At 36.3% G+C, this 25,499-nt stretch overlaps 1 protein-coding gene across 11 annotated transcripts in view; it reads right to left on the bottom strand.

The window, feature by feature from the left end:
- Positions 1-25,499, bottom strand: part of RIMS2 (regulating synaptic membrane exocytosis 2) — a 304,062-nt gene that overhangs the window by 237,911 nt on the left and 40,652 nt on the right. For 7 of the 11 annotated variants that reach the window (XM_005879299.2, XM_014550249.1, XM_014550250.1 and 4 more), the window contains one exon: positions 24,971-25,281. In XM_005879299.2, coding sequence (XP_005879361.2) covers positions 24,971-25,281 — 311 coding nt within the window. Of the gene's footprint in view, positions 1-5,507; positions 5,969-24,970; positions 25,282-25,499 lie in introns of those variants that run through there. The other 4 variants (XM_014550254.1, XM_005879297.2, XM_005879296.2 and 1 more) reach the window with 3 other exon arrangements.

Raw genomic sequence — 25,499 nt, 5'->3', positions numbered from 1 at the left:
GGCAGCTGTCCTTGTCATTTTCCATCACCTCTATCTCTGACATTTTCAAGGTCACACAATGAGAAGGAAAATTTAAAGGAGTTTAAGTAAGAAGTCCTGAATTTGATTTAAGCAATCAGCTAAAAATTGTGTTTCTTGGAGCCTAATGTGGGTCCCATGTCCCACTTTCTAAACCAGAGCTGTTCCACTTTTACCTGCTTTACATATTGAGTTAGTTTTTGAAGAAAGTATTCTCTGATAAAAACAAACAAAAAGCATAGATTACAAAACACTAGGCAAGCCCCGCTGGCATGGATCAGTGGTTGAGCACTGACCTATGAACCAAGAGGTCATGGTTCAATTCCAGGTCAGGGCACATGCCCAAGTTGTAGGTTTGATCCCCAGTGTGGGGCATGCAGGAGGCAGCCAATCAATGATTCTCTGTCATTATTGATGTTTCTCTCTCGCCTTTTCTCTTCCTTCCTGAAATCAATAAAAATATATTAAATAATAATAATAAGCACTAGGCAAGAAAAGAGCCTTTACATTTGAAGATACTACAATTTTAAAGTCCAATGGCTTTTTCCAGTTTGTCCAAAGGGAGTGTTCACACACATTTCGGATATACTTAAAATGTCTCAAATTCGGAAGTCAAACTCAAATCGTGAGTCAGTCCTAGGGATTCTTTTGCTGAGTATATGAATCTTTGTAATTCGTAAATGGATATGAAGACAGCCATAGCACATACGAAATGAATCCATTTTACTATTCAGTTAATAGTGCCAGAATTAAACACAAAGAAGTTTCCCAGTAATTGTCTTCCTTGAGTTTTCTACGATCTTTTATGATCATATAAAAGTTTATAATAAAAAGGTACAGTTAACATTTACCTGTCAGTCATCAACAAAAGCAGTAACTTTATAAAAAGTTCTTTAAATAAGGAAAATACTTAAACATTATTTATCAGTATCAGATTAAGTATCTAGACTAATAATTGTGTATATAGCTAAGGTCCATAATAAAGATTTGAGTAAAAATAGTAGTTATATCCATATCTGTGAATTAAGTCATTTTAATTAGAAATATATACTTGTTAAGATAACCTTTTATGTCGATAGTATATGATTTTTATATTTATAATTATTATACATTTAACAAGGTTTATATACATGCATAAGACACGCATGTTGTGTGTATCTATGCATATGTATCAGACTACTGGGTGGCTCTAAACTTCAGAATACAGATTGTTTATAAAATATGTTCCCATCATGACATATTGATTGTGTTGCACTCCTACCAACTCCAAACAATACACACTGTGAGTACTGCATTCCCAGAGCTATGAAAAGTAAGCATGCTCTTATTTCAATGTCAAAGTAGCCAATAATGTGCCATGATAAATAACAGGTGTCTGAGCCAAAAATCCTGAACACATACTGATGGCTTCATTATAAACCAAAGCGATAGTAAACGCTGTGTAAATGATTAAGTATTCCTGACAAAAAAAAAACACTACCAGGCTAAATAATTAAGCATTTATTTTACAAATTCAATAAATAACACTGTTTTATATTTCTATTTTTAAGTAATATTAATGTTTTAGAACTGTGAAAATGTTTCAGTGGAAAAGAATCCATTTACACTAGGTGATTTCAAGCTTTCCATTTCTTTTTATAATGAGAACAGCTCCATAATTTATTGTCCAATAAACACTTTTGAGAGAGAGAAAAGTGTTATTAATAATAAAGAGTGGAAGATAGCAGTCATAAACTAGGACTAGTTCAGACAAACCGGAACTTATGGTTAACCTACTTACAATTAAAAATACCTACTACAAATCCAAATATTCTTTGGTCTGCTAAGTTTTTTTACTCTTACATTTAATATGAAAGTCTGCATATCTTTTAACATAAAAGTCTGCACATATATACGAAGGGAGAGAAAGACTGTCTTTACCTATTCCGAGTAAATCAAGTTCTATTATGCCCCTGTGTGGCCAACCAGCACAGCAAATTCACTCTCACACCTTTGGTGACGAAGAAATAATTACAATCTGGAAGAAAATACGTTTTCTTCACGGTACAAGAAAGATTACTAAAAATCAGTAAATGGGGAAACTTGGGAGATATTAAGTACATTATTCCAGAAATTTTATCACAAAAGATGGTCATCATCTTTTGAATAATGTTCAAAGCAATTGATTACTCAACGCAGTGAACTGTATTAAAAATATACCTCTAGCATCCCAGTATTTATGTTTCCTTCCAAAGACAAGATGGCAAAACTTAGATTTCATAATGAATTTAATACTTGAGGACTTTTCTACTGGCAATAAAAAGCAATTATCTTTGTATCCGGATTAATTTATTTCGGGGAAAATGAGTTTACAGTAAGAAAACTTGATAACAAGAGTTTAAATCAAAGTGGCATTTCATCAAAACCTATCAAGTGGATTGCCATAGGACACAGACACTGTGTGTGGCTTCTTCTTGCTGGACCTTCAGTTGTTTCATTTTAACTGTAAAAGAACATAGGATATCCTGCCACTTCTTTAATGCCCTACAATGGTACTCAAGATCCACAATAATAAGAGAATAAGTTAAAAACTTCCAGATTGAAACATAGGGTTTTGTACTATTTGGTTTCCAACAAAAAAACCTAAAATATTCTAATGATTTCCACTCACAAGTAAATTTCAATTATTCATTAGGTAATAAAATGCTTTAACAATCTATATTAATCTCCAGTTTAGTGATTTGTGATACATAAAATGTTATAGGTGTCTTTAAAATCTTTGCTCCTTTGCAAGTTGAATCTGGAAATGCTTTTGGAGCAATTATTTTGGGAAATTTTCATCTTAATCTTCTATTGCTAATATGTCATAGAAGTAAATTGCCCTATCATCTGACAACCTGATGAAGGTTGCGTTGCAGATTTAGGGATAAGATTGGGTACCTAGAAAAAGCCTCAAGAAAACTCCCTGAAAGGGTCCTCTTTTGATAATACGTTGTCTACAACTGATACATGGTACTATTCTAGTCATTTCTCCTAGAAAGCAATTCAGAAGAAAATATAACCTAATTGTCCATATCCCTGATGTTATTTTCTATCAGTGTAAAGATGGAATTAATGTCACAATACAAATACTGAATATTCCATTTCAACTAATCCAAACAGATGAGAACTACTCATGTAATAATAACCAAACTGTTCTTTCCAGAGGTGATACTTATGTAATTGATGCTTCAGATCTCAAACGCATAATGTCCAGTCCATGAAGTTGAAAGTCTCATTACTTAGAAAAAATTTTAAGTTGTAAGATAACATCTTCTGATGACATACTAAGTCGTTATTCTTCCATTTTTTTCTTCAAGGATGATTTTTTTTTAAGTCTAAATCTTACTTTCTGATTCTATGCTAACTTGAAATGTTGATGCTTAGGTATTTATATTTTTTTTCATCTAAGCAAAATAATAATTTTAAAAGACCATTGTGTCTGATCTGAACACAAAGTAACCAAAACATTAAAATATGTGCAGGGGGGCTTTACTAATTGTACGTTCTTATAAATTTATTTTTACTCTTCATACTTCTAAAATAATAGCTATTTTTAAATTGGTTTTGACTTACTTTGTAAGTAAATCAAGTACTTGATTAGTTATGAAGATCAATAGATCTATATGTGAAAGAAAAGTCATATGTTTTTAGAAGACCAAGTTAAGAACATAGAAAGTGGTTTTTTTCCCCCTAAAACAGAATAAATTCTTTATTAATTGTTTCAGATAATTTAGGCTAAAAAAAGTTAAATAAGACTGGTCTTACAGAATCCTTACAAACTCCACAATTTAATATTTAATTACCGCAGCATAAAATTCCAGATTGTTAATAATGAGAGCATTACAATTATAAGCATGACAACTTGTGCTAAAAGAAACTTGTGGCCAAACCAAATGTGTAGTAATAGGGGTGCACATAATTCCCTCAAAAAATAGATATTCTCATATTTTTAAACCTAGTAACATTTACTTTAAAATTAATTCCATACTATGCACAATTCTTAAAATGAATATATTCCCAGCCCTAATATTAATATTTTTAAACACACAAATTCTTGGCATTAAAAAAAAAAGAGAAATCAAATACAGAAAGTATTTATAAGGGATGAGTACATATCCTAAAACTCTAGTAGCTTTGGGTCAAGGAATTCTTAGGAAAGCCATACTTAAATCAATACAAATTACTTTTATCATAAATCATACACTTAAATATTATATTGCTAAGTAAGAAACCCCACTATCTTTCTATCTGAAACTATAGATAACCTATCATAGCATTTCACATGCTGCTATATATTTTACATTAGTCTGAAAACAAAATATTAAAAAAAAAATAATTAGTTAACTGACCAGATCTGCACTGGGGAAAGACGTGAAATTTTATTAAAAGGAAACATGCTGCTCCATATTCAATGGAAAGGTCATAGATATATTTATCATCAGTAAATGTTTTAAATGCCTAGAAATTTATAAAGCCTCCTTTACGTTTGTTAAATCAAAACATATACTGCTATTAGGTATTTCTTCATGTCTAAAACAGGCTGCCTCACATTGTTCAAAGACCCTAAAAGGAAGAGACCTGCAAAACCATTCAATATTCTGTGCACTATTAGTTTTCCCTCGATTTCCAGAAGATTTCAATGCATTATCGTTTTTTTTCTCAGTCTTTCCCCACACGTATTTAGTTAAAATGAGCTTTTTTTTTTCCTATACTAGGTATATAACATTAGAAATTCTCAAAAGACAAGCAACTCAAAGGAGGGGAAAACTGAATGACAAAACTGCATTTTAAAAGCATTCTTCTGTACGCTATCTCTTTAAACCATAAGCTAGAGAAACCATCTAAAACATATGTTCAGAATTTAACAACCTTCACCACACACACACACACACACACAAAGATCAGGTTGAAAAGCAATAGAATTTATAACGAAGCATCCTTCCAAACTAGCCAATCTAATACAAAGCATTATTAGCAGTTCCATAATAGAGCCTGTTTAAAAGTGATTATTGATCCCTGCATAGAGAAATATCTCAGACCTAGAAAACATCTTCCGCATGTTTTACAAAGAGCATGCATAACTGCTAATTCACCTTTTCCAGCAAATCACACATGATTATTTAGCCCCATCCCCATATATGCAATATAATAACTGCCATGATCACAAAGAGAAAGATGTCAGGCATTTTAAGTTAATCCTTTTATTTCTTAGAAAATGAAATCATGAAACAGCCTGCATGATTCAGAGGTCAACCTAGTTAAATTTAAGATGCTTTCTGTGCTTTGAAGTAAGCTTGCTTTCCTTCCTAAAATCAATTAAGAACACTACATAAAATTGTCTATTTCAGATAAAAAGACAACACCCTGATGATGCTCACATTTTAATACAGAACAATTTTTACAGACGTTTAAGATTAGTATTCTGAAAATACCAACACTATAAGAAAATACAGTTTAGCTTTACTTACCTTGTATTATTCAGCGTTTGTCCAAAAAGCTCATTTTGTAAAATATTTGGTGGGGATGAAAAAACCCCATGAAAATGAGATAAAACAGAATTGCAGACCTGGCGCAATGTCTCAAATTGCATTTTCTTTCTTTTCTTTTTTCTCTCTCTCTCTCTCTCTTCTCTTATTTTTCCTTACCACCTGTCTTTAAAGTCATCTATTTGCACACGCTGTCAAATAAAAACATGCCAATCAAGTTCCATATTTCTCCTGAGCTCTGTAAAAACTGTGCTTAAATGAGCAGAGGTTGATAGTTAATTGTACAGTCATTATTCTTCTAATTCAGTCGGAGAAGATTCAGTGCCCGAGCAGCTTTCGGCTTTCTCCTGACTGTAGCAAGAATTCTAAACAGCAGTGAGCTTTTTGGGCTTCCCCAGCTGAAGTGTGAAGCTGAGCTGCCTTCATGTACTCTACTCATATTTCTCTCAGCCTATTAAAATCACGCAATGAATAGATGCTGCCGTCAGGAGTTTCAGCACATCTGGCTGCCAGCAATCAAGTCGAAGTCATAAAAATGGGGGCCAGGTCTCGTCTCAACGCTACCACCAGGTAAAAGGAAGAGAGGTGATGCATTCTCCATCCCTCCCCTCCTTCCCTGGGAAAGAAATAACTCCGGCAACAGAGTATATGGGTCCCTTCAATGTTCAAGCTGCTGCATAGGGCCAGAGCGTTCTCAAAATAAGTGGTATCTCCTTTGATACCATGAAGCAATAAAAAGATGAGAGACCACGGAGCTTTTCCTGCCTGCATTTACAATGCCATACTTCTTCTAAAGAAACATGTGGAAATCGTCTTCATGTCTTATTTAATCTTAAAATGTCTCCATTTATGTATTTTTCTAAGAAAAGTTAATAATGTCCCTTTTTAAAGGCTATACATAGTGACTACCTGATTATTCGTGTAATTTTAGGGGGGGGGGGAACCTTATCAATTAAAAATCACGTAAGCAGCACACATAAATATCAACATTCCCGCAAATCACAAAACACAGCTAACGCCAGTGAGACTTTATCGAATATTATTCATTGATTTCAATAATGGTGGTCATAGCTTTCTTCAGAAAGGCTGTTTCCTGGAGGCTCCAGTAGTCTAAGAATACAATACCCCAGATCACCCTCCCTTCTCAATGAGTAGTTCTGGTTTAGATAATCTTGGATTATTCTATATGCAGGTGCATCCATCTTTCTACAAAAAAAAAATGCTCTAGAAGTGTGTAATCCAAATTTTAAAAATCAACACACTTATACAGATGATTAATGTTTCTTGATCTTTAATTGCTCCTAAACCATTTCATTTATTTAACAGATGCATCCCTTTTAACCCCTTCTCTTTTACCTCAACTTTTTTTTAATATATTTCTTTGATTTCAGAGAGAAAGGAGAGAGAGAGAGAGAGAGAGAGAGAGAGAGAGAGAGAGAGAGAGACATAGAAACATCAATGATGAAAGAGGATCATTGATTGGCTACCTCCCGCACGCCCCCTACTGGGGATGAAGCCCACAACCCAGGCATGTGCCCTTGGCCAGAACTGAACCCAAGACCCTTCAGTCTGCACGCTAATGCTCTATCCACTGAGCCAAGCCAGCTAGGGCTTTACCTCAACTTTTAGCCCTAACTCCCTCTATTCCCTTCTGTACACATACCACTATCAATAAATAGGCATGTAAATACACTAAGAAGTTTTTTTTTTAACTGGTGAATTCTTTTTTGACATGAGTAAACATGTCAACAAAAGAACAATACAGAATAAGCATGTAATAATACACATTTTAAATGACACAAAAATAAATATTCTATAACATAAAATTTTAAACAACTAATTTTTTTTATAAACTAAGATGTCCAATTATGGGGTTTGTCCTCAATTAAAAGTGCTCCTATTTTGCTTATTATTTAAGCAATAACTTTTATAGGTGCACACTAATCTAATTATGAAATATATATACACACATAAAGTATTTTTTCGTTGACAAAGTACTTCTAAATCTATTTTTTAATATCCAGAAAACATAAGTGGGTGGTAATGTTGCTATAATTTTTTAAAATTTGTTTTTAATTTTTATTGAATTTATTGGTTAATAAAATTATATAGGTTTTATGTGTACAATCCTATAATACATCATCTGCATACAGTATTGAGTGTTCACCACCCAAAGTCATCTCCTTCCATCCCCACTTACCTCCCTTTCACCCTCTTCTACCTCCCCTCACCCCTCCTTCCCTCTGTTAATCACCATACTGTTGTCTGTGTCTACAAGTTTTTTTGTGGTTTCTTTTTGCTTAATCCCTTCACCTTTTTTACCCAGCCCCCAACCTCCCTCCCCTCTGACAGCTGTTGGTCTGTTTGCTGTATCTATGAGTCTGTTTCTATTTTGTTTGTTTATTTCGTTCATTAGATTCCACATATAAGTGAAATCATATTGAAGCTGTAGGGGACTGAAGATCACACAGCTTGTAAAATATTTGAATGAAGGTCTTCAACTATGGACTCCATTTCAAATGCTCCTTACCTCTCCTTCTCTCTACTGCCTACATACACACACGGGCACATACACACACACACACACACACAAATACACACATCGATTTGTGAACAGACCAGTCTCTGTAGATGAACTGAAAAACCAGTGATCAATCAAGGATATTTCGGTTAGAGCAAACATCTCAAAATTTCTCACATTTCTGAAAAAATCAATTTCTATAAATTGAAACATATAGATTTTTAAAATTCTCAATTTCAAAGCTCATACTATCTGTGATAAAACGTATAAATATATGCCCCCATGGGTAGATTCAATTTTTATAAATAATCAAAAGCCCTTTTGAAGCAAGTCTATTAAATAAGAGGTTGATTACACAGCAAAACATTCTTTGTTTTTAAAGAGAAAAATTTCTTTTGTGTTTCAAAACAGGATCTGAAGGCAAGGTCAGGAAAACTTTCAAAAATGGTCTAAGCAATGGAAACATCACTGGAATGAGCATTAAAATAACTCCTTTGAAAGAGCAAACAATGTAGCTACTGCCTTTCTCTAGGTCTCACTACCAACAGGCACTACTGGAAGGCTTCCTCTTCGTACCCTCAATATCCCACAAGTGATTTCTTCAGCTTTCACCTGCTCCTCTTCATCCCTAAGGGCTCAAATGTCACTTTCTTGAGAACACTTAAATTTTACAGTTTTAAAGATGTCTGGCTTTATTTTGAATTTTTAAGAGTACCAAATCTTTTCTATTATAATGCTCCATACATGTAAACATCTAAACATAGCTGATCAATTAATGAAACCATATGGTATACAATATGTATAATCCATGAAATGCTAAAGAAATTTTTCATCTTATTAAAATATAGATCTGTAGTTTTATCTACATCATTGAAATAACTGCACTACTCTTCCATTGCATTATTCTTGTTCCACTGACTATCTGTAGCATCTGACTCATTAAAATCTTGGGCTTAGCCCTAGCCGGTGTGGCTCAGTGGATAGAGCGTCAGCCTGTGGAATGAAAGGTCCCAGGTTCGATTCCGGTCAATGGCACATGCCCAGGTTGCAGGCTCAATCCCCAATAGGGGGTGTGCAGGAGGCAGCCAATCAATGATTCTCTATCATCATTGATGTTTCTATCTCTCTCTCCCTCTCCCTTCCTCTCTGAAATCAATAAAAATATATTTTAAAAAGAAATCTTGGGCTTAGAAGAATTATGGTCCAGAGAACCAGGTAAATTATTACATATTTTGCAAATGAAAGTCTGGCATTATAATATTTCCCTAAGCCAAAACCACAGACCCATTCATCTCAGGGATAACAAGTAAGCAAAAAAATAAAAGGCAGGTGACAAAACTTCCAAAAAGGGGTGGGGGAAGGGCATTCAATAAAGATACCTATATCCATTAGCAACGGTATATAGACGCTTCAACTCAGTGTGGGCCGCACAGTATATCCAGGTACAGAAGACAGACTAGCCCAGACCCAAAAGGCACACTATAAATCTAAAGATTTCAAATAAAAATCACAAAAGTTTAGTTCAAAATACCTACAGCAGTTTTCATTAACATGCTTTTTTCACAATTTTTATTTAAAATGTTTAATGTTGACATTATTGCAGGTGTCCTCCTCTTCTCCTCCTTTGCCCACCTCCACCCACCCCTGCCTCCCCCTCCCTTGGCCTTTACCACACTATTGTCCACGTCCATGGGGTGTGCATATAATCCCTTCACCTTCTTTATCCAGTCACCCCACCCCCATCCCCTCGGGCACCAGCCACTCTGTTCCATGTATCCATGCTTCTGGTTCCATTTTGTTGGTCAGTTTATTTTGTTCATTAGATTCCACATATTAGTGAGATCATACGGTATTTGTTTTAAAAGCATGTTGATGCTCAGTTGTTTTCTGCTGCACAAAAATAGTATTTCCTGGGGCTTGAACTCTATCTCGTTTTGACCATTGCTACAGAACAGATACCCTACAGTTTCTACCATCTAGTTCAGAAAGGAATAGAGAAAGCTCCACAAATGTATGAAGCCACACCACCATCGTTATCATCTGACTCCTCTTTCTAGACCAGAAATGTGAGGGCTAATCCTATGGAGTTTTTGGTGTGAGCTGCATTATGAGACGTATTACAGGGTTGCTTCAACAGTCCAGTGCCAGAGCAACTCTTTTTTTAATTTATCTTTATTGTTCAAAGTATTACAGATATCCCCTAACTCTCCCCCCTCCTCCCTGCTCCCTCCCCAGGCCTTCACCGAACTATTTTCTGTGTCCAAGAGTTATGCATATATGCATGTAAGTTCTTTGGTTAATATCCTCCTGCCCCCCTTCCCTCTGAGATTCATCAGTCTGGTGCATGCTTCCATGTCTCTGCATCTCTTCTGTTCATCAGTTTATTTTGTTCATTAGATTCCACATATGAGTGAGATCAGGTGACACTTATCTTTCTCTGACTGGCTTATTTCACTTAGCATCATACTCTCCAGGTCCCTTCATGCTGTCTCAAAGGGTAACTCATCAAGGCAGTTCCTATACCTACAAACCGGCAGCAGCAGAAATATCTTTCCCATTGGATGCAAGAGTTAGGTTACTGAGTACCAATCCTAGATGTAAGCTCAAGAACAAAAATGTCCAGAGTGACTCTCTGACGCACAGAGATTCCATGGTCTAGAGCAGTGGTTCTCAACCTTCCTAATGCCACGACCCTTTAATACAGTTCCTCATGTTGTAGTGACCCCCAGTTTAATTGTTACAAATTAAACATAATTAACGCATAGTGATTAATCACAAAAACAATATGTAATTATCTATGTGTTTTCCGATGGTCTTAGGTGACCCCTGTGAAAGGGTCGTTTGATCCCCAAAGGGGTTGAGAACCGCTGGTTTAGAGGAAAGAGAACCAAGATCTCTGAAAACACAATTTGTCAAGTCTCTCCAGTCTTGCGACTGAGTATATGCTCCCTTGATAACTATCAAGAGAGTCCCTGAAAGCAACACCACAATTTCGGGAGCTGTATGAATATGAATAAGATCCAACTCCTTCTCTAATAGCTACATTCACCAAGAACCACAGTATAAGGGATATTTATAGCCTTGAGACTCCAAGCACTCACACCTAAGCTTGCAAAATGTCTTCACAAGGCACCTCCGCTACCTAATAACTTCCAAGTGTCCCTAGATTCTTCAGTAGAGAAATACAGACTGCACATTGTTATCTTAAGAAAATTGGAAAGAATAATCATTGGCACAACTATAAACGTGTTTAGCAAAATATGGGAACAATAAAATACTCTGCAATAATACTGGCCACCAAGAGTTCCCATCTGCAATTTCTTTCTTTCAAGCAATTTCCTTCTAGTCATTACACATGAAAAAGTGGGAAAATGAAGGCACTAAAAACATAGCAAAATATTATTTCACTATATGTGGATGCAGGGAGATCAATTGGAAAGCTAATACAGTAGTCAAAAAAAGACATTGGTTGGCTTGGATTAAAGTGATCACAATAAGATGGAGATAAAGGAGCATTAAAACAGTAGATGTTGAATCAACAAGACATAATGATTGATTTGCCACAGGGGTGGGAGGTGGTGTATGAAGGTCAAGAGAGAAGTCAAAAATGACTCTCAGATTTCTCTCTTAAGTAACCAAGCATATAGTCTTAAAACCTGCTGAGACAGAGAATGCTAAAGGAGGAGCACATTAAGGGAGAAGGAAGGGGAAGATGATGAGTTGTAGAATTTAAGTAGCATGCAAGATAGCTAAAAAGACAGATGAGTATGCAGTTGAGTGTGTCACTCTGGAGTTCAGAAGACAGTTCTCAGCTGAAGATATTAATTCAAGAAGCATCAGCATAGTAGTAATAATTTTAACCAAGAGAGTACATGAAATCACCCAAAAAAGAAAGTTCAAAATGTCGGGGGTGCATTATAAGACAAAGCACCAGGGAACTATTTCCACATAAAGCCATCAGGTAAAGAAGACATGAGTGAAGGAGAGAAAAGAGGAGCAGCCACAGAAGTAGAAGGGAAATCAGGAGAGTATGGTAGCCTAGAAGCCAATAAAAGACAGTGTTTAAGAAAAATGACCAATTCCATGTTACATATTCTGTCATCTGGAATTTGGATAATTACTGCTTGTGACCCTGTGCTTCAAAACAATTCTGAAAATTCTCAGGCTCTTTTAGCCTAAAATCACTCATTCTATAGGACCCACCAATAAGGACTGGGAGCAGATATCTTCTAACTTTCCTTCATCAACCTTCTCCCCTTTTTAGTCTTGGTTCAGCCAAAGCAGGACACCTTATGCAAATAAAGTCATGCAAATTTACATGTATTCTGATTCAGTCCTAACAACTTAAAAAATGTAGTTAGATATGCCTGCCCCTTAAAAATGGACACAGAGCCCTGGCCAGTGTGACTCAGTGGTTAGAACATCATGATTTATCTAGAAGATATTTCTTTCTTTAATGCCCGACCACACATATCCAATCTAACAGAAGTAATTTCTATTAACTCCACCTTCTAAATGAAGCATAAATCCACATTTCCATCTTGTTACTACAATTCTAGTTCAAACTACCAACAACTCTCTCCTAGATTACTTCAATAGACTCCTAACTTCTCTCCGCATCAATTCTTACCCTACAAACCATTCTCTACACAATAGAATCCTTCCTATATAATAAAAGGGTAATATGCAAAATGACCCTAACAGCAGAACGACTGGTGGCTATGATGCGCACTGACCACCAGGGGGCAGATGCTCAACACAGGAGCTGCCCCCTGGGGTCAGTGCGCTCCCACAGGGGGAGCACTGCTCATCCAGAAGCCCGGCTCATGGCTGGCGAGCACAGGTGGCAGCGGGAGCTTCTCCTGCCTCCACTGCACCACCAAGGCCGTCAGTGGGACATCCCCCGAGGGCTCCATGTTAAACAATGGTATCCTAGCACATTTAGAATAGAATAGTAACTCCTTCATTTTACAGAAAGGAAGTAAGATGCATTTTTTGGTCCAGGTGGTTGGTGATGGAGTTAGAATGAGCATGCACATCTCCTTCCTCTCAGGCCAGTCCTCCTTACATAATACTACCACGTCTTCGACATTCAGCAACTCCTTATGGATGCTCTCATTTAAAATGCAAACTAACTTCACAGTTCATAAGTGTCCCAGAATGTAAGAGAAAGTATGCTGTGAAAATACAAATGAGAAGGTCAATGTAGACTTTGGAAATAAACATAATTTCCAAATCCCATATATTTTGAGAGAATAAACACTGGATCAAAATATATTTAGGGGAAAAACTAAAATGAGAAAGATCCAACTTTTATAATCCTTCCTATTCATATGACTCTGATTCTTATTAAGCAAAGTCAACCAGAAAAAAAAAACAGGTTTCCTACTACTTTCTAGACAGGGATTTTAATCATGCCTCAAAACTTTTAATCATGTCAAATAATTTATATAAATGAATTTCAGATATATATCACAGAAGTTAAGAAGTTATTTTACATCACAACAATTTTGAGTCCATATATCCCATAGTCTTACAGTCTTAGTCGTATGAAAAATACAAACTTTTTCTGAGAGATATAACTAAAATTGGTCAATCTTGCTCTATCAACACAAATCAGTTCTCATGCACAGAAAAAGGAGACTAACATTAAAGAGATTGGATAAACAGAAGTTTCAAGAAGAATCTGAAAATATTATTGAGGAAAAATAAGTTGAAAACTAATATCGAAGAAACAGACAAACAAAAAACTGCTCAGGTGGAACTATAGTAAAAAAAAAAGAACTGAAAAGAAAAAAAGTGGCAGGGGATTGTATCAGTAGAGAGGGGGAGGGTACCCTTAAGTTTAATTTTCCAGTTCAAGCACTGTGTAATTAGGTAAGCACAGTGAGAACTGTTCCACCAATAACCTTCAAACCAACCTTCAAAGATCTTCTTTCCAGACAAAATGCTCCAAATCACACCTTCCAACTTCCAACTGTGTCAAATAAAGCATGTGGGTATATGTCACAGAAATAAAAATACTCGATTATACGTAGCAACAATGTTTATTCTCTACACGATTTGTTTTTGCTGCATTTTTTTTAAATTAGAGAAGCCTTGGATTACTAAAGAAGAAATCCACATGACTCTCTATTAATGTTCCTAACAAAAAACTGTATCCCAAATCTTAGGACAAAAGCAATTCGTTATACATTGAGCTATCTTGAGATGTCGGAAACTAAGTCATTCCTCAGGATTTCTAGTGATGAAAGAGATCACACAAAATTAAAATGAAAACAAGAGAAATACGCACTACTACCATTACCAAGTGATGCATACATATATACACACTTAGGAATGAGTATATATCACTAAAAATAAAATGAGACAATTTCTGTAAATGTCTTACAAATTTAAAAAATACATTTAAAAAACTCCTCTTGAGTTTTAAATCAAATCTCTCAATGGCTACAGCACCTTTGTAGGTAAATGCTACCGTCAAAAGATGCCAGGATCATTTCAAGAAAAACCTTGTCCCAATCCACCACCTATTCAACATTTTGCTACCTATTTCTCCTAGAAACCAAAGGTAGTAAAGATTATTTGCTTACCATGACGAAATAAACCACATGGACAAACTCAAGGGCATACCCAGAAATCAAGTGAAAAATAAGCAAGGAAGCTGAGAGTTCCGTATAGGTTAGTCTGTCTTATATAACCCTGCCCAGATACAACTAAATACTCTATTGGTGATGGAATAGGAGATGACTAAAAATTTCTAATCTGGCAATTCTAAGAAAATGCAGTCTAGTGACCTCAGGGAGGTCCCTAAGACTCTCACAAGAATCTGCAAGGTCAAACCTATATTCATAATAACACTAAAATGTTACTTCCCTTTTGAACTCCCATTCTCTCATGGGTATACAGCGGAGTTTCCGGGGGTTACATCATTTATGCTATCCCAAGAAATTGAATACAGGAGATGAAAGAATCCAGCTGTCTTCCACTAGCTCATACATTAAAGGGATTTGCAAAAAAGAGTAAAATAATGCCAATTTTCTCACTAACTATTCCTTTCTTTTTAAAAATATGTTCTATTAGTTTCCTCTTCCTGCAAAACAAGTCACCACAATCTTGATGGCTTAAAAAAAAACAAAACATACAAATCCCACTTTTCATCTTACAGCTTCTGTAGTCCAAGCATGGTTTAAAGCAGGGGTCCTCAAACTACGGCCAGCGGGCCACATGCAAATACAAATATTGTATTTGTTCCCGTTTTGTTTTTTTACTTCAAAATAAGATATGTGCAGTGTGCATAGGAGTTTGTTCATAGGTTTTTTTTTAAACTATAGTCCGGCCCTCCAACGGTCTGAGGGACAGTGAACTGGCCCCCTGTTTAAGAAGTTTGAGGACCCCTGGTTTAAAGGATATAACCAAGGTGGTGGCCAGGCCACGTTTTTTTCTAGAGTTCCAGATCCTTTTCCAAGCTCCAGTGATTGTTGGCAGAATTCAGTTCCTTCTGGCTCTAAGACTGAGGTCCCATTTACCTGCTGGCTGGCAGCCAGGAATGTTCTCGGCTCCTAGAAACGCCCCCGCAGTTTCCTGCAATACGGTGGCTCACAGACCTTTCCAACATGGTAGCTTACTTCAAAGCCAGCAGAAGCCTCTCCTGCTTCCGACTAAGACACAGTCTCACACAATGTAATGCAAACACAGAAGGGGAATTTATATTTGTATTTGTAAATGTTTAACTATTCCCATCGTCTAGTCTACTAGCTAGAAGCAAGTCATAGGTTCCATACATACTTGAGGTAAGAGTAAAACTCATTGCAGGTCAACGTAGAATTCTATCCACTCGATACGATTAGTGAAAATGCACTGGGTTTATTGTTGTTTTGAAATTAATTAAGATATATTTTAATTCTTTTCTGTTTTTATTTCTAATGTAGTAAATATCCATAAACATTATCCATATAAACAAAATCTCTATGTGGTCCTCAATCATTTTTAAGATTGCAAAGCGGTCCCAAGACCAAAAAGTTTGAGAACCACTGCTCTAATCTCAGCTGCCTTTTGTATTTGCTTCCTCTTATATTTGACACATGATAAAAGATAAGTAATTTACTTTCTGCAAGTAGCTTTCTCATTTTAAAACCAGTAAGCAGTAGTCATGCACCCTATATAGAGTGAAATTTAAAACTGAAGAAATTATTCAAGTTATTCATCTTTCCATAACATTTAGCTTGAAATTTCGAAGTATAATCATTTATATTTGTAAATGTTTAACTATTCCCCACCCAAACCCATACTTTCACAACTTCTGAGAATTGCAGGAGCTATATTCTTAAATAGACAAAAATAGGAGGGTACTCTGCAAAGCTAGGTCAGGGAGTGCTTATCTATAGTAACACGCAGAAAGGCAGAGAATATAAGCACAGATGCTACAGTGTAAATGAGTATAAAAAATGTCTAAGGCTCCACCATGACAAACCATTATTCATGTTATTATGGATTCATAAATTTAGATGCCTAAATCCTTGAACAATTAAAGTTATCAAGTAAGAAAGTGTAACATTATCTGCATTTGAAGCTTTGATTTTAATTCTAGTGAGATATGCTAAACCTTATATGAGCCTTAAAAAGACTATTCTTGCTCGTTAAGCTTCAGTACTCAGCAAGACAAATCTAGTGTCTGGTCCCTTTGAGGGCAGTTCCCAACTGTTTCATCCCAGGCCTCTCCTATCCCATCAGCCATAAAAGATGAAAATATGCAGTGAACAAAATGCAAGTAGGCATGTACCTCAAATCAGTTTCATTTGTTACCACTTTATTCACTTTACTAAAAAATCTAAAACACAGTTTTTACACTCACCAACCCTCACCCTTGTCCACCTCAGTATGACAGTCCAATTTTGTAGCTTTACCCATGACCTCTTTGACCAATATCAGAACTGCTTCACTTTGTATATATCGGGAGAGCCAAAGGGTAAGGGGAGAGGTGGGTGAGATGCCCTAAATGTCAGTCTATAACATTAATATTGCCATAAAAGTCAGACTAGAAGCAATATACTCCCAGGGTCCACTGTACAGACTCACACATACACTTCTGCTACCAATAAATCTGTAAAATCAGTGGGAAAGGATTATGTGAGCATATATGCTAATATTAGTTAATAACCTGTTATAATTTATTAAATTTTATACTTTTAATGTATGAATGACTTGAGTTATCCAAGATGCACAGTAGTGTTGGAATAGATTAAGGAGTCTCAAAAATAGTAATTTCAGTGTTAACCAACGATTTTATCAGCAAAAGCTTAAAAAAGAATGCAGCTGGCTAGCAAAACCACCACCATTGGCCAACAAATTACCCCATCTTACTGTGTTTCTAGCTTCACTTTCCTTCTAATGTTACTACTAAAGCATTTTTCTTGATATAATTATTAATACCAAAACACAACTATATATAGTTTTATAAGGGAATATATGACACTCAAAAGAAGCTTGTTAAAAAAAATAATTTATAGACGCTTTCAAGAAATAGTAGTAAATAGAGTCTCAGTCAATCAAATGTCACTATTAGGAGAATGGATATTGGGTTATAATATTTGAAGTATGACTGAAAAGCAACTAAAGGAGGTCTTCAAATAACCTCCTTCCATTCAGTTCGTTTCACTCAACATTGTTTCATTATAGCATTGAGAAGATGCTGTAGGAACTTAACTCTTTTTTATATCAACTAGCCTATGGTAAAACTGGTTTCATTATGTTTTGTTCCCCTTAAAGTTGCAGAACTTACTGACAACATTAAGAGAGGACTCACTGTACTTCAAGTGATCAATATATTAAACTTATACTCTAAAAGAATTAACTTCCTTAGATTTTGAATAAGAAAGACAAACCGAGAGGACAGGAGACTAAAAGGTGAAACTTCTATAAGGCAAAGGAAAATAACTATGATCAAATGTCTCTACATGAAAAGTAAAAAGTCTCCAAATCCAGACAGAGACATAGAGGAATGTCACTGAAATTATTTCAAAGATACAGGCAGATGATATAAAGGTGAGTTGAAATTGAAAGAAAACATAGTTCTAAATATAGATCATGTATGGAACATGCAAAAGGTTAAACTGGAAAGAACTATTCTATCAAACTATCTCATTCTGTTAAAGCACTTAAAATGCCCATCATCATTGCGGATGTCTAAAAAACGGCAGAATTCTAGAGACAAATCTTATATGTAACCACCAATAATTTAGTTATCTTAATCTAGGAGGCAGGGGAAAATACAGTACTGGATTCTATAAATAAATTCAATTGTTGTAAACACAGCACAGTTGTAATAGGTAAAAGATAAGAGAAAGACCTGGTTATCTAATTGTCAGCTCAGTGATTCAATTTATTTCAATATTCAATGAGCACTCATGGACACAGACAACAGTGCGGTGATTGCTGAAAAGAAGGGTAGGGGAAGGTGGCAGTGGGTATAGGGAAGATAAATGGTGATGGAAAAAGATTTGACATGGGATGTGAACACACAATACAACGTACAGGTGATGTGTTGTGTATCTGTGCATCTGAAACTTGTGTGATTTTATTAATCAGTGTCACCCAATAAATTTAATAAAAAGGAAAAAAATGTTCAGTGAATACCTGCTATTTCTAGAACCTAAACTAGGCATGTACAGAAACAAAGATGTAAAGGACAGTATGCCCTCCAGTTGTTCAAAATTTAGTAAGAGGGAAAGAAACACTGACAACAAGTATACTAAAAGGGCAGACAGTGGTGAATGCTGAAATATATAAATATAAACAAAGGAATTATATACATAAAGGTATCCTTTATCAGCAAAAAATATAATTCTTGCTGGAAAATAAGAAAGCTTCATGTAAGTAGGGATACTTGAGTTGGACTTTGAAGGAAAAGTAAAATTTAGAACCAGCCGGCGTGGCTCAGTGGTTGAGCATTGACCTATGAACCTGGAGGTCACGGTTCGATTCCTGGTCAGGGCACATGCCTGGGTTGCAGGCTCGATCCCCAGTGGGGGGCATGCAGGAAGCAGCTGATCAATGATGGGAAGGCCTCAAAAGTGAGCAAGTAAATGACTTCAGCATATCTATACTTAAAATCATAATTCTGGAAACAACATAGAATATGAAGAAAAGCAAATGAACTGGGAAGCAGGAAGCCAGAAAGAAAGCTAGACTTGGTTAATTTATAAACAGGGAAGTGACAATATCCACATTGGAAAGGAAGGGTGGAATACAAGAGATATAACAGAGATGGAACTGACCAAAAACTTAAGTAAATACTAACTGAATATGAAAATCAAGATTAGAAAATGAATACCTAAGTATCTTAATTTAGGAAGCAGAACAAATGATGTTGCTATCAGCAAGGCTAGGGAATGACAAAGAAGCTGCTACTTGGGAATAAATAGGTACTTCGACTCAGAATATTTTAATTTTGAAGTATTTGTGGGGGGAAAGGTAAGACTGTACACCTTCAGATGTAAATACAAGTCTGGTTCACGGAGATCTCAGAATTAGAGATAAACAATTGAGAATATATATCATATTTCAAGAGGAAAAGCAATGTTACACAAGAAGTCCTGTTTTTTTACAATCTCAAGTACCAACTTAATCCACTTACTGGTCTAAAACCACCTCTGCAATTATATAATCACAGAATTACTGGTAAAGTTCTGCTTTTAGGGTGCAACTTCGCCATCTGGTGGCAAAAATAATGAATACAGGTTTATATATAATCATTTCAAAAGTTGAAAGGATCCCTGTCATTTGACTTAGAGTGCAATTTCCAACAGTGTATTATGGGGAAAGGATCTTTCATTCTCCCTTTCTATCATAATTCCTATTTCTCTTCTCCTTTTCACTCTGGCCACTAATATATTCAAGCTAATAAACTAGAAGAAGTATTATTGTTAAAAACAAATCTTCCCACTCATAATCCAATACATACCACAATGTAGATTGCAGTTAAATAACTATGAAATTAAAGGTACTAGTAAAGTTCATGTTGCCAAGTTTCTTGCTTTCAACAACTAATAGTTGAGTTTGCTTAAGTAACGGAAATGGGATTTTTGAAACTATATATAAGTGTTGAACAGATTGGTCAAAAGAACAATACAGAACACCTATAAATATACCCTAACATATAATAACCAATATACATGACTAAAATGGCATCTCAAATCAGTAGGAAGTAAAGATTGCTCACTCGATAAGTATAGTGGAACAAGAGCTAAGCATGTGTAACTATAATAAATGGGAAGTAAATAAGTAGGTTATAATAATTAAAACATATTTAAATAAGCAATGTTTAAATGCTTAGGTATTTACTATATATCATAATAAAGGAGCCAGATGCTTGCAGCTATATGAATGTATTCAACCTGCCACCAGGTAGCTGGTTCCACATCTGTCCCCCACTAAATAAATGTGGAATTATGTTGCCTCTAAGAACCACAAAATTTCACTCTGTTATGCCTCTCTATCTGCCACTAAGCTATGAAAGGCCAGGGGTGTTTCCCTCGCTAATGTATTTCGAGATGCTTTTGTGCCTTGCTCCTACTCTGCACTAGCAGTATTGACATCCCTTAGAAGCTAATTAGAAATACAGACTGTCGGGTCCTCCCTCAGACCTACCAAATTCAAATTTATATTTTAATAAGATCGCCATGTTATGCATGTAATTTAAAGGCTAAGAAACCACTAGGCACTCATGGTAGACCTTGTAAGGGTAAGCAAATTGCACATAAAAAATGATTATTTCAAAAGTATTTTGAAATTAAAAAAACACTTGAAAATCTCTAACAATATTTTGCATTTAAGTTGATAATAAACATTTGCCATTTTTATGAATAAAGGAACTAAGTAAATATTCATTAACTCAAAGCTAAGGTCTTGGGTCAAGTTGGTATTTATTAACTCAATTAATTCTAACAGGCTATGAGGAAAGCGCCTGTAGAACTAAAAAGTCAGAAATAGGTCAAAACTACTGTAGCAGGTAGTTACAAATTACACTAAAGCTCCTTAAAATTAGGAAACATAACATACTTTTCTATTTTTCAATCATAGTTCTAGGTCCATAAAGATTTAAATTTAATTGAACCGAAGCTTCTCTTTTGAGGGCACTAGAATGGTTTTTGAATGGTACTGAAGAAACAAATGATTAATAATACTTTAAACTGGAGTTATATTCCTTATCAGTAGCTCCATTTCACTGTTCAACTTAAATGCTCCTAGAAGACCCATTCTGGTAAGAAGGAAGAGAGAGAGAAATGAAGGCAAAAAAAAAGAGGGATAAAGGGTGAGATGTGGAGTGAGGAGGGGAGGAGGCAGAGAGGAAGAGGAGGAGGAAGAATTGGGAAGAGGATGAGGAATAAGTAAACAGGCTTAACTGAAACGATTTAAATAGTAACAAAAAAACTGAGTAAAGAAAGGAGAAATTTCAACAGCATTAAAATAACTACTGCCCAGCCAGTGTGGCTCAGTTGATTGAACATAGTCCCATGCGCCAGGAAGTCGCCAGTTAGATTCCAGGCCAGGGCACATGCCCGGGTTGCGGGCTCGACTGCCAGTGTGGGGCATGTAGGAGGCAGCCGAGGAACGATTCTCTCACATCATTGATGTTTCTATCTCTCTCTCCCTCTCCCCTCCTCTCTTTTTGAAATCAATAAAAACTTATTTTAAAATAATAATCCTATATAATAAAAGCCTAATATGCTAAGTGTCCAGTCATCTGGTTATCTGTTCAACCAATCAAAGTGTAATATGCTAATGATATGCTAAGGTGGCTCAATTGCTCACTATGACGTGCACTGACCACCAGAGGGCAGACGCTCCAACCAGTAGGTTAGCTTGCTGCTGGGGTCCAGCCGATCAGGACTGAGCGAGAAGGGCCGGACACGCCCTGGAACCCTCCTGCGCCGGTCCCTCCCTGGCTGGCCAACCTCCCGCATCCCTCCCTGGCCCCAATCATGCACCAGTGAGGTCCCTCGGCCTGGCCTGTGCCCTCTTGCAATCTAGGACCCTCGGGGGATGTCGGAGAGCCGGTTTCCCGCAGGCCAGGCTGAGGGACCCCACTGGTGCAAGAATTTGTGCACCAGGCCTCTAGTAAATAAGAAAATAACTACTTACTCTCTAAGGCAGGAGGTGGCAAACTTTTCTGTAAAGGGTCAGAGAGTAAATATTTTAGGTTATGAGAGCCATATGGCCTCTTATAACTAATACTCAACTCTGGAGTTGTAGCTGAGTCTATGTAGCCATAGACAATAAGTAAATAAATAGTTGTGGCTGTGTCTCAATAAAACTTTATTTACAAAAACACAGGGGGCAAGCCAGATAGAGCCCCAGGAACATAGTTTGTAGACCTCCTGCTCCAGGGGAAAGAATTCAAAGGGTTTATAGATACATGCCTAATAAACTACTACAGAATCTGCATTTAAAAATAATAAAACAAATGCTCTTTTTGTTTATAGTAAGGGGACTGAATTATTCTGGGGAAAAAAATGAATCTTCCAAAAGTTTATATAAATTATAACCAATTCCATTTTCTAGGCATAACTTCCAAATTTGATATTAAACTCTTAACTTCTTCCCTGACTAGTAGTATTTCTTATAAACAAGAGGAGCTATTGGTTTGACTTATGTGAGCTTCAGAAAGAAAGGACATGGCCCAGCTGGTGTGGCTCAGTGACTGAGCATTGACCTATGAACCAGGAGGTCACAGTTGGATTCCCCGTCAGGGTACATGCCCAGGTTGCAGGCTCGATCCCCAGTGTGGGGCGTGCAGGAGGCAGCCGATCAATGATTCTCTCTCATCGTTGATGTTTCTAACCCTCTCTCCCACTCCCTTCCTCTCTGAAATCAATAAAAATATATTTAGAAAAAGAAAGGAAGGACATAATTATAGAATACATTGAGTCATTAAAGTATGCTTCTATTAGTAATGGCAGCCAGAGGCAGTAGGCAAAAAGAAAAAAAGTAACTACATCTTGCTTCCCCACAGTGGGTCGAATTGTACTGTTTATTCAGGCTAGTACTCTGTCAAAGAAACAAGCATTAACAGATAATATTGGAGAATATATATTTGTTCTTAATCATTCTTCAAAGATTAGTGCTATATTTCTAGTTTCCTACAATGATGAATTAATTACTCATAAGTTTGTTGGACTTATTTTTAACATCCACAACTTCCTAATGATATGCATTCTAAAGCTTTAAAAACTATTATGTGACCCAGTATTTTAGTATTTCCTTTTATTCTTCCTAAACCTACCTTTCTAACCTCCAAAGGAGATGATCTAATGTAGCTATCTATTTTGAAGAATGAGCCAATGTTATCTATTTTATTAAGTCATTCGTTTAAAATCCTACCTCCATTGGTTAACATCATTTTCTTCATCTAAGCTCATATACCTTGGCCATTATGGCTGCCACTTTACAGATACTGCTACTGTCCCAACCAACACTGCTTCATCATTCACCATTCTCTACATAGAAGCTTCTTGTGATTATATTTGTAATACTCTGCCTGAGTGCTTTCTCTGGCAACAGAAACATGCTTGGCCAGAGCGTTAACAAGCCCCGCCCCCCTCCCCAGGAACAGACCTAGGCCAATAACAACAGAGAATTATGGATAAATACCCCAGCTTCCTAGCCCATCACGTGGAATAACTCTGAGGTCATGATACCCCGTCTCCTAGAAGTACCAGTAAGACTGAGACACAATCGCCAAAAGAGGTAATCTGCTCTCAAATGCACCCAGTATTGTGTTCTTTCTCTTAATTGGATCATTTTCCACTCCCCTACTGGTGGTTTCTGAGATTGCCACCCAAATAAACTATCTGCCCTCAAACCTTTGTGTGCTTAAGTTCTCAATCTAAGATGATCTTCCTACCTTAAAATTCTTGGCTTCCTGAGATTCTGCACTGAGATGTGTTCATAGTACTCCAGCCATGAAATCACCATGGCCTTTTCCAAAGATAGAATTGCATTGTCTGTTTCACTTTTGCCAAAAAAAAAACCCCACAAAACTGGTGCATCATCATTTTATTATTCTTCCAAGACATTAGCAACACATCTGTGTGACGGCTTTAGGCACCATCTGAAGGGACTCCCACTTATCTTACCTGTTTTAACACTGTTCAGAACCCACCACCCTGTAAGTACAATTCAGATTTGTTTTTCCACAAGTGCATGACTTCATATTTGTTCACCCAGAAACGTCCCTGCCATTTCTGAATAATACATACGATATAAACCAGATTTTCCTTTAAAATTTTAATTCAAAAATAGAAATATGGACCAGAAAAATAATCCTCCCTTGGAAATCTTTTCATTCTTCTCCTTCCAAAGGCAGGAAATATAAGAACCATAAACTATTGTTAAAAGTCTAACACTTTTGTCAAGGAAAAGGCCATAAAACTGAGCCAAAATAGTAATAACAGAGTTAGGCCATAGGTAGATCAAATTCATAAAACCCTTTACCTGTGTTACCTGCTTGGAAAACCACCGCATCCTTCAGCCCAGGGTAGAACCTTTAGAAATAATGTTAACCTTCCCCATTCTCTTCCCCACTTCCAGCCAGTCTTATCGATCCAGCCTCTTCTTCATTCTCATTGCTCTTACCCCAGTTTCTTCCCTCTGACAGTAACATCCCATCTAAGTTCCCTGTTTTATTTCACTTCTTTTTCTGGAAAACCTGATAACCTAACACTCCCTCATCAAACCTAACATTGTTCAAACCTGTCATAGCTAAAGTCCTACACATCACTTCCATCACTTTTATACAAAACATATGGACATTGACATTACATTTGGACAACTGGTTGCCTAAACATTTCATGTATTTGTATTTCTGTTTGAAATAAAGATTAGAAGTAGTAATGTTTACCTAAAGATGAAGCAAAATGTTTACCTGTCTGAAGCTATGTCACTGGCAATTTGGTGCTTCACTCCTGACCCATTTTTAATAGAATCCTGTCTGGTGAGCCCGTGAGATCGACTTTTCTCCACGGCAGGTACAGATAAGTCACCTGAGGGTCCTTGGAACTGGGCCTGCTCGTGCAGTTTTGCTTTCTTCTCCTGAGGCGCCTCCTCATTCCGCAGTCCTCGGAGAGCCTTTTGATCAGGTTGCTGTGGGGTATTAGGTCCACTATTATAGAACCAGGCTCCTGACTTGGTGAGGATTTCTTGTTGTTTTCGGCACAAATTGCATACCCACATAACCTGCACATGAATACAGAGGGAAAAGAAGTGAGTGTTTCCAAAAGTTATAAACAAACAAAAAGAGAGACAACTCAAGTCCACAAAAAAAGTCTATGGTAATTCTTTCTGAAGTTAACATGTAATCCAGATGAACAGCTGACATTAATTAAATTGCATGTCCTTTCTTTAAAGTTTGCCAGAATCTATACTAATAAAAGGGTAATATGCTAATTAGATCG

The sequence above is a fragment of the Myotis brandtii genome, unplaced genomic scaffold (assembly GCF_000412655.1).
Source record: "Myotis brandtii unplaced genomic scaffold, ASM41265v1 scaffold59, whole genome shotgun sequence".
Classification (NCBI taxonomy): Eukaryota; Metazoa; Chordata; class Mammalia; order Chiroptera; family Vespertilionidae; genus Myotis; species Myotis brandtii.
The sequence above is the reverse complement of the archived record's forward strand: the minus strand, read 5'-3'. Positions and strand labels throughout refer to the sequence as shown.